Source organism: Corylus avellana, chromosome 1 (genome assembly GCF_965113065.1).
Source record: "Corylus avellana chromosome 1, dhCorAvel1.hap1.2, whole genome shotgun sequence".
Taxonomy (NCBI): Eukaryota; Viridiplantae; Streptophyta; class Magnoliopsida; order Fagales; family Betulaceae; genus Corylus; species Corylus avellana.
Genome location: NC_142490.1, coordinates 4208695 through 4219306, shown reverse-complemented (window position 1 = coordinate 4219306; position 10612 = coordinate 4208695). Strand labels below are relative to the sequence as shown.

At 38.6% G+C, this 10612-nt stretch overlaps 2 protein-coding genes across 2 annotated transcripts; both read right to left on the bottom strand.

Annotated features, from left to right (window-relative positions):
• Window positions 1-1005: 1005 nt before the first annotated feature.
• On the bottom strand, window positions 1006-3195 carry LOC132171779 (putative pectinesterase/pectinesterase inhibitor 28). The gene is made up of 2 exons (XM_059583176.2): window positions 2086-3195; window positions 1006-1857 (listed from the first exon to the last, which is right to left on the bottom strand). The coding sequence occupies exons 1-2, from the start codon at window positions 3119-3121 to the stop codon at window positions 1160-1162; spliced, it is 1734 nt and encodes a 577-aa protein (XP_059439159.1). The 5' UTR covers window positions 3122-3195; the 3' UTR covers window positions 1006-1159.
• Window positions 3196-7593: 4398 nt separating this feature from the next.
• LOC132172287 (putative pectinesterase/pectinesterase inhibitor 28) lies at window positions 7594-9982 on the bottom strand. Its single transcript, XM_059583761.1, has 2 exons — window positions 8758-9982; window positions 7594-8372 (listed from the first exon to the last, which is right to left on the bottom strand). The coding sequence occupies exons 1-2, from the start codon at window positions 9785-9787 to the stop codon at window positions 7672-7674; spliced, it is 1731 nt and encodes a 576-aa protein (XP_059439744.1). The 5' UTR covers window positions 9788-9982; the 3' UTR covers window positions 7594-7671.
• Between the last annotated feature and the right edge of the window lie 630 nt (window positions 9983-10612).

Here is a 10612-nt window from a genome sequence, read left to right as displayed (position 1 = left end):
AACATTTAAAAACGCTTGTAATTTTTTTACCAAACAAGTACTTTTTTCTTCAAACGAGTTTTTTGAGTGTTAAAAGTACTTTTAAGACCCTTAAACGCAACTCAAACACGCTCTTAATCAGCAACAATGGGATAAAAGGGGTAAATTGACAAATATAGGCAAAGGGATCAAAGTGAGTGTACATAATGAAACTACCTATTTTCCATTTATAGAGTTGTCGTTCCCATCTCCAATTGGTAAGTGGAATTTGCTAGGCATCGGTATGACATGTACCGAAGGTAGGGGACTAATATAGAATGTGGCAGGCTCTTAATAAATATCCTTTCATCGGCAAATTAGTGTCTTCGACGACACATTTCCTTTTTTTATTTTTTTATATGTTCATATAAGAGGAGAGGAGAAATTCGAACTAGTGACCACTGCTTCATGAGACATGGTTTTTAACCGATTGACCTACCTCTTGGGAACACATTTCCTTATTAAATCTATTTTAAATCGACCATGACAATAAATGATGGATACACTACTTTATTTGGTTACGACAACCTTGTTATATGCGTGCTGATAAAGGAATATGGTGTGGCCTGTTTATGTAATATCTAACGGACCCGTTTTCTAGCCATGAGCTTCCCTTCGAGGCCTCGTTTTTGGACAGATTCAAGTGGAGTCCAAGGCCCAAGTTGCGATTGGTTTGAATGTCGAAAGGGCTGTTGCCATTTCGGTACTCCAATATTCATTGAGATTATTGTAATTTGTAAAAATGAAAAGCTAGAGATGAATAATGGTGCAAGCATTGCTTGGAGCCTTGGGTTTGTATAATATATGTATGACATAATAAGAAGGATTGAGGATTAATGCAATGATAATAATCTACACTTTTTGTATAACATAAATAGGATTGAGATTCTTGTATTATTAATTACATGCTAGCATAGGAGCATCGTCCAAGTGAGAAAATAAAAGAAAGATGACCTCATTGCATTGGTTGGTCGACCTTGTAAGAACTTAAAAATCAAGCCATATATATATATATATATTTTTTTTTTGCATTAGACTACATCAAACGGCAGAAAACCAGAACACTCAAATTATGACGAACACAGGAAAAAACATGTCGGAAATTAGACATTTCCAATACGAAATTTCTATGCTCGCTGACTTAATTATGGATCAAGCCAGCGACATAAGGCACTTGGGTTTCCTTAATCCACCCATCACCCATAATGAACCTCCCTGGAGCAAAGTCCAGCGCATTCGCACGTGTGATGTGCTTGATTCCCTGCCATTTTACACGCCCTGCCGTGGCGGCGCCGGGGCCATTGTTTTGGAATTCAGCGAAGTAGCAAGTGTCGGTCCCGAAAGTGCCCAACCAAGGCTTCCACCCTTCCGGCTTGATCAAGTCATCAATGTGGGTCTCCATGATTATGGTCCTCGAGAACTCCTTCGCTGGACGGCCTAGATATGCCCCTATCTCGAATCTCACCGGGTAGAATTTAGGGTCTGCGGTGATGGAGCTGCCTTGCAGGATTATCGCCGATGCCTGCCGACTGTCCTTCCTCGCTTGTGCGGTCACCACGCATTGTTGGGTCTCCATTGGCTTTCGGACCACGAATTTGCAGTTTTGGAAGACGGCGGCGGCGTCACCGAAGACAAAGTCAATTGTGCCGGAGACGGTACAGTCGCGGTAGAATTGGCGCTTGGCGTGGACGTAGAGCGTGCTTTGATACCCATCCATAGAGCAGTTGTAGAATGTGGAAAAGTCGGATTCGACCTTCAGCGCCGACGCCTGATGTTTCTCAGCACCGGCAGAGTTCTCAAACCCAATGTTCTTGGCAACGAAGTAATCTCCGGAAACAGCTGCATCCATATGTTCAATTATTTCTCTCGAGATAACCATACAAACATGCAACCACAATGGTTAGAGTACATAATGAAACGCTTAACATGAGTTTGATATTGTGAATTTGCAAGAAAAAAAAAAAAGTGTGATTTTAAACCAAATTGTAAAAATTGTATGGTTTAGAAATGCATTTTTTAAAAATTACGATTTGGGAAAACAAGATAATGCAGGTTAGAAGTACGTACAAACAGTTGCGGTTTCGAAGATGGGGATGCCATCAACGAAGTTCTTGTCTCCTGTGATCCTGGTCTTTGTAGCTCCATCACCGATCAACATAACATGGGTCATGGCGGTTGTAATGTGGACATACTCCTTATAAACTCCTTCCTTGACGTAGATTACAAATGTCTTGCTGTTAAGCTTGGGGATTTGAAGCAATGCCTCATTGATGGTCTTGAACTTTCCACTCCCATCCTTGGCCACAACAATGTCTGGCTTAGTGTCGGCGGTGGGTTCCTCGAGGAGTCTCCGAAGTCCGGGGTTCGACCACTGATCAGGGAACTCGCCGTGGCCGAGAACAGGGAGCCTAGCTTCTCCAAGGAGACGGCGGCGGCCAATCCCCGGAATCTGTAAGTCCTTGAGCACGCTAGACAACTCGGAGACAATAGCTAGGCCATTGCTGCTGAGTTGCATGGATGTCTTCAATGCCGCCTTCATTTTCTCGCCAGCATTACTACTTGTGTTCTGGAAGCCGTCCACGCAAGTTTCTTGGTATGTGATGACAGCGCTGAGCCAAATCCTCAAATCAATAAGCATTTCATCCAGTTTGCTGATATCAAATTCCCCAAACCTCCCGAACGAGTGCTCCAGCTCACCAATGGAAAAGTCCATGAGCTGTTTGCAGTCATCGAGTGCCCTCTTTGTCCTTGGATCCTTCTCCAGTTCTTTCAACAGAACTGACTTCTTCGCACCCTCGCTGATTTGCTTCATTGCCACCTTAAACGCAGCCTTAATGAGTTCTTTCGGGTCTGTCGTGTTCCCAGCCTCCGATGAGAGGCTGCTCACACATTCTTGTTTGTAATTTGTGGGCGCGCAGATGGATTGGATTGCTTTCGTTGAGGTGGATACTTCATGAGCCGTGCTATCATTTTTTGAATCGCCGGAGTCGTTCTTTTTAAGGCTAACACCGACAGTCACAGCAACAACCATGGCTATCAGAAAAATGGAAGAGAAACTGATCAGGGCAATTCTCTTCCTTCTTGCATCATCACCGTAAGACATTTTGAATATATATAAATATATATATATAGCAGCAGCTCCTCGCTACCTTGAGGGAGTTAACAAATAAAGTTAGAAAAAAAAAAAAAAAAACCCCCTTTTCTTTTTTTTTTTCTTTTTTTTTTTTCTCTAGTTGATCGACAAAGTCTCCCAACAAGGCAAGAAAGAGCTTTTGAATCCCCTCTCAAGGAATATATGTCTTTAGGCTTGTTTGAATGATATATATATATATAAGGGTGAAGAAAGAAAGGGCATGGATCAAAAGTTGGTTATAACAGACATAAAAAACAAACATGCATGAGGCCCGGAAGGGAAGGGGAGAGTCAAAGGGCAAACCATGTGGTTGCTACTGTTCCATCTCCTTTTTTTCTAAAAAATGGAAGGTGGAAAAACACAAGTGAGACAACCTTGTTGGAACTGTTTTTTTCTCATTTCTCACACCTCTCAATTTAGACCATCAAGCATGGCTGGTTTTCTTCATATCCACGGATCCTTGGGGAGATTAACTTGGTGGTAAACAAATCAAGAGAAATGGTGATCTGCATTCTCCCGTGTATTTCGCATACATCTTTATTAAGTTAACATGCTCTATCCACCCTTAATTAAAAGAAAAAAGAAAAAAAAGAAAAAGTTATTGATGGTGAATGAAGCATGTCAACTGATTAGCAGAGATGTACGTGAAATGGACGCAAAGATATTGCAAAGATGTATTTCTCAAAAACTAAACACGAGTCAAAATAAAAAATTGACAATAAATATCGACCAAAAAAATAATAATTCACAATGCTAAAAAGAGTAATTCTATCCATCACCCCCATCCCCCAAAGCCTATGTGACTTGTCCCTCTAACCAAAAAATTAATCTTCATGCACTAAATATTATGAAGGATCATGCCACGTTGGCTTTAGGGGGATGAATAGTAATTTTATAAGTCACTTTTATGTCCCTCTTGCGTCACTCTAACAATGAGGTGGCTTTTAAAATTATTATTTGATCAAAATTCAATAATAATCAATCACAAGGCCATAATAATTTTAAAAGTCACATCATTCTTGAGATGACACAAGAGTGACTTCTAGCATTACTTGGAGATAAGAGGTGATGTATAGCATTGCTCTTCATGTTAACTTAATGATCATTAAGTGATTAAATTTATCTCTTCCTATAAGCTTAAGATTTTGGGATAATTGGTAGTTTAATATAGTATCAGAGACAAAGGTACATTAGAAGGAAAAAAAAAAAAAAAAAAAAAAGAAAAAAAAAGGACAAATGTCCTGAGTTCGAACCTTGACTCCGTCATTTACCTTCCATTTCAATTAAATATTTCATGAGTTCGGCCTCACCTATTAAAAAGGGGTTTTAGCCCACACGTGAGGGAGAGTGTTAACTTAATGATTAAGTAATTAAATGTACATCTTCCTATAAGCTTAAGCTTTTGGGATAATTGATAGTTTAATACTTCAATCAATGTGAAACCTTTGTAACATATTATGAAACCTCTATTTTTTTTAAACTTACCTTCAATCCCTTTAATTACCATTTATTTAGATGTTGCTCCCATCAACAACCATTTGTCACACTCAACCATCTTAAACTATCATTTCTTTGGAAAAAAAAAAAAAAAAAAAGAGGAAAAATATACTTTAGCCCATTGAATTATCATTCATTTTGTACTTATATCTTAAAACTTTAAAAAGTGACATCTAGGCCTCCTATGCTACCACTGCGTGTCAAATTAGATACTTTTGCATTTTTTTTTTCTTAAATTAATATCCTTAGAGTTGTTCAAAAATGACCATTTTAAAAAAAAAAATTTAAATTATTAAAAAATGAAGGAAAAAATAAAACTAAAAACACCAAAAAAGGGTGGGGAGCCCTTTTTCATATTAGTCCCTTACTCTTTTTTTTTTTTTTTTTTTAAATGGTTATTTTTATATATTTTTTAATAAGTTTAAGGATATTTTGGGGATAAAAATACAAAAATGTCTAATTTGACACACAATGATAGTATGTGGAACCTGGATCTCACTTTTTAAAGTTTTGAGACATATTAAATGTGTGATAGTTTGGAGAGATAAAATATATTTTTCCGAAAAAACAAAACAAAAAAAAATATTCTTTTCATTTGGTTAGACCATTAAATTAGACGGTAATTCGATTATGCGCAAAATAGTTGCAGTTTTTAGATGTAAAATTATGGAAATATCCTCAAGTAAAAATATACAAAAAATAAAAACTAAAACGAAAACCTAAATTCAACTTTCATCATTTTTGTAATCACAACACAAGAATAAAAAAATAAAAATAAAAATAAAAATTCAAAAAAAAAATCTCAATTTAATGCATCAAACTTTTAATTTTTTGCAATATCATTATTTCCGTTAGGGTTTAGAGTTAAATCAGATGGTCAAAAAGGGTGAAATGAGAAATGATCCTTATAGCCTTGTAAAATTTATAAATTACAGAATTACTCTTGAATTACAATTATTTAAAAAAAAATAGAAAAAAGAAAAGAAAAGAAAAGAGAAGAGCTGAAAGACAACTTACTCACGGTCAATCGTGGGTGCGCATACCCACTTCCACCACTTTCTTTTTTTTCTTTTTTTTTTTTTTTTTTTTTTTTTTTGAATTGAATAAGGAGAAGGGTTACAATGGAGTATCTTTCTCACTCTTGATTTGAAAAGAAAAAAGAGTAAGTGATCCTAAAAACGAAAAAGAGGTGGGCTCCTCGACTACAAACCCAAACGAAATACAACAGTGCGAAAATACATTCAAAGGTTAGGAAATTGGTCAAATAAGTGACTCAGTCTTCTCAAGGGGTCGCGCAAGGTGGTTATAGAAGCAAAATTGGCACAAATTAAGATGAACCTATCTGAATCCCTATTTGAAAATAGCAGCAACCATCGTAAGGAGGTTGAAGCCGAAGATGCATTGTCATGATCCATTGTAGGGACCGAAGAGTCAAGAGGTTCCAACACAATTTCGGCTACAAAAGTCTCCATTAGAAAATCATATCACCAAAGAGCTGGGTGACAGTAACTCATAAAACACAAATGCAGCAAAATACAACTAAATTAAGCTGCAAAACACAAGGAAAAGAGAAGTCCATGGAAAATTAAAATAACAATAATAACTAAAGCTCATCAAGCAGCAACTTCAATAGAGGACGAGGCAGATGGGAACCCGTGGGAGAGCTTCTCGTAGTAGCTCAAAAGACACACGCAGGCGCGTAAGATCCACACGGCGGCACGTGGTGATTTGGAACAGGAAGATGGTGGTAGTGGCGAAAAGTTGGGAGGCTGCTGGTGAACACAAAGGCATGGTGTGTTGGCGCTATGGAGGAACAAAAGGCGACAGATTGGGCTTGAATAGATTTGGAGCTGAGATCCACCATAGAACTATGAACGGTGCGACGGTTGGGGGTGGAACACGGCCATACGACGTCAACTAGACGGAGCAGAGATGACAGGTGAAGGACGAACGGCAATGCTGCTACTTTACGGCCAGAAAGAAAGAAAAAAGGGAAGACCGATAACAAAGGGGGGAGGAGGCACGGCCGCACTAGGCGGAAGGGAAGAGGGGACCCGGAAAAAATAACATGAAGGTGGTGGAAGGCCCTCACTTAGAAGGTGGAGAGGTTTCAAAGACAAAAAAAAAAAAAAAAAAAAAAAAAAAAAAAACCGTGTCTTGGGAGAGAGAAGAGAGCTAACTAGAAAGCCATGAGCAACTTTCTCCTCCACTTCCACCATATTAAACACAACAATCAACTGCCGGAATTCAAATGCCTCATAATTAATCATCAAAATCCCTCTCTTAGCACACTTAGAGCATGTTTGTGGTTGTCTTAAAGAGTTTAAAAGTATTTTTAATATCTAAAAAGTTGTGCCAAATAAAAAGCTGTAATGTTTGATAAAAAATTTCAAACGTACTAATTATTTGACTTTTGTTTACTCCAAAAATGGTCAAAACACACTTTTGAGAAAAACTTAAAATTAAAGCTTTTTTAACAAACTATTTTTTACTTTAAAAATTATACTTACTAACGCAATCTCAAACAAGCTCTCAACACACTCACTTTCACTCTCTCTCCAACGCAACTCTCCCAAGAGTCTCTTAGAAACCGTTGCTTTTGTTGGTCAATCTTTGTAATTAGGGGTGAAAAGACAAGCAGTATTAACCATCCGCTAACCGCACTAACCGCTTTTGAATGCGGTTAAAAAAAATCTCTAACCGCCTTTATATATATATATATATATATATATATATATATATATATATATATGGTTAGTAAAATCTACTAATTGCCTATGCGGTTAATCGGCGGTTAATAACCCTAATAATCGTTAACTGCTTTTTAAAACAACGATGTTATATATATATATATATATATATATATATATATATATATATATATATTTCATCAAACCACAACAATCAATCAAGAAAACCACAAGAATCAGAGATGAACACGAACGGGCCGGAAAAACATTTTATATATTAGACGTACAGTACTCTCTCATGATCCGTATGAAATTTCTTCTACGCCGACTTAATTAACTGGTGATCATCCCACTAATGTAAGGCACTTGGGCATCCTTAATCCACTCATCACCCAAAAAGAATCTCCCTGCAGTATACTCCAACACTTCTTCACGTGTGATGTTCTTCTTCACTCCCGCCCAATTTACACGCCCTGTCGAGTTAGCGCCGGGGCCTGTGTTTTGGAATTCGGCGTAAAAGCAAGTGTCCAGCGCGAAATCCCCCACCCAAGGCAGCCACCCTTGCGGCTGGATCAAGTCGTCAATGTGGGTCTCCATGATTATGGTCCTCGAGAACGCCTTCCATGGACGACCCAGATATGCCCTGCGTTCGAATCTCACCGGGAAGAATGCCGGGTCTGAGACGATGCTGCAGCCTTGCAGGACAATACCAGACGCCTGCAGGCTCTCCTTCCTGCCTTGTGCGGTCACGATGCATTGTTGGTTGTCCATTGGCTTTCGGACGACGAATGTGCAATTTTGGAAGATGGCGGTGGCGTCACCGAAGACGAAGTCAATTGTGCCGGAGATGGTGCAGTCGCGGTAGAATTGGCGCTTTGTGTGGACGTAAAGGGTGTCTTGGTACCCATCCATGGAGCAGTTGTAGAATGTTGAAAAGTCGGATTGGACCTTCAGTGCCACCGCCTGATGTTTCGCGGCACCGGCGGAGTTCTCAAACCCAATATTCTTGGCAGTGAAGTAATCTCCGGTTACAGCTGCACGCACATGTTAAATTATTATTTCTCACAAAGATAATCATATCATAGAAATGAACATGCTACCTTAATTAGCAATTATAACATAATGCCATTAATAAGGCTGTATCGAGCTACTCACGAACATACAGGCTCGGGATCGGCAAATCGTTCACAATAAAAATTCACTTTTTTTTTTTTTTTTTTTTCTTTCAAGCCTTAATTTGTTGATCCGATCGAATAATAATTTTCACTATCATGTCATCTCAGTTTTTGACATTTCGAATTACAGTTTTACCTTTAAAATCGCTCATTTTTTAAAACAAACATAGTTACATGCGGTTTGAAAACGAGAATTGTTCTCAACTTTTGGTATGGAGGGGACGATTTGGTTAGAATTACGTACCAAAGGTTGAAGTTTTGAAGGTGGGTGTGCCATCAATGTAGCTCTGGTTTCCTGTGATCCTTGTCTTTTGAGCTCCATCACCGATCATCATAACATGTGTCATTGACGTGTTTATGTGGACATACTCCTCATAAACTCCTTCCTTGATGTAGATTACAAAGGTCTGGTTGCTTCTCTTTGGGATTTCAAGCACTGCCTCATTGATGGTCTTGAACTTTCCACTCCCATCCTTAGCCACAATAATGTTGGGCTCAATCTCGGTCGGAATCACCTGGAGGAGTCTCCGAACTCCGGGATTCGACCAGTTGTCGCTGACAACATCTCGAAGGAGACGACGGCGGCTGCCACCAAACCCCGGAATCTGTAAGTCTGCTAGTAAACTTGACATGCCAGAGACAATGGCTAGGCCATTGCTGCTCAAGTGCATGGCTGTGGTCAAAGCCTCCCTCATTTTCTTTCCCGCATCACCTGTTGTGTTCTGGAATCCATCCAAGCAAGTTTCTTGGTATGTGACGACAGCGCTTAGCCAAGTCCTCAAATCAATAACCACGTCATCAAGTTTGGTGATATCTAAATCCCCAAATCGGCTGGCAGAGTGCTGCAGCTCATCAACCGCAAAGTCCATGAGCTCTTTGCAATCCTCGAGGGCCTTCTTGGCCATTGGATCCTTCTCCAGATCTTGCAAGAGGGTTGACTTCTTAGCACCCTCGTTGATTTGGTTCATTGCAGCCTTAAACACAGCAATGATGAGTTCTCTGGAGTCTGTCGTGTTTCCTGCCACAGAGGAGAGGCTGCTGACACATTCCCGTTTGTAATCAGTGGGAGCGCAGATTGATTGGATGGCTTTGGATGAGGTGTATATATCGTCATCAGACTTGCTACCATTTTTAGAATCGTTGGATTTGTTTTGATCATGGCTAAGGCTAACACCGACAGTGACAGCAACCACCATGGCTACAAGAAAAATGGAAGAGAAACTGATGAGGGCAATTCTCTTTCTTCTGCGTGAATCATCATCACCATTAGACATTTTGAACCTTGAGGGAGTAAATTAAAGGAATAACAAATAAGCTTTGTTTTTCTTTCTTTGGATCAAAAAATTAAGTTCTCCCTGCAAGGCAAGAAATGGAGGGCTATAGGTGCTCAAAATGCATAAGGAAAAGAAAGATAGAAAGAAAGGGGCTTCAGAGCTTTTTTGATCAAGCTTTGGAGTCCCCTTCGAAGATTAAGATCATAGGTGTTTGATAATTGGGTTTTGAGGGAATGATATATATATATATATATGGGATGGGAGAAGAAAGAAAGCCATGGATCTAATTAAAGAAAGAAGGTTATAACAAACGCATAAAAACATGAGGCTTGGAGATATGGTTGCTGTCCACTTCTCCTTTTTTGTCTAAAAAATGAAAGGTGAAAAATAGAAGGGGGGAGGAGAGGCACCTTGTTGATGGTTAAGAGAAAAAACACGGGTTAAAATACAAATACCAATAAACAATTAATATTGACAGAAAAATAATTCCAAATAGCATGAGTTAGATGTCCAGCCAAATATTGTAACATATTATATATGAAACCTTTGCCTTTTTTTTAAATAAAAAAAAAAAAAAAAAAAACCTTACATTTTAACCACCTTTAACTATCATTTGTTTACAAGTTGCTGGCATAAGCTACTGCTTGTTATACTCAACCGTCTTAAACTATCATTTCTAAGAAAAAAAAAAAAAAAAACTCCTTCCCATTAGGCCAGTCCATTAAATTAGACGGAATCTGATTACGAAGAGAACACACGCAGTTTTTAGATGTAAAATGATATAAATTAATAGCCTCAAATAAAAAAATAAAATAAAAATACAAT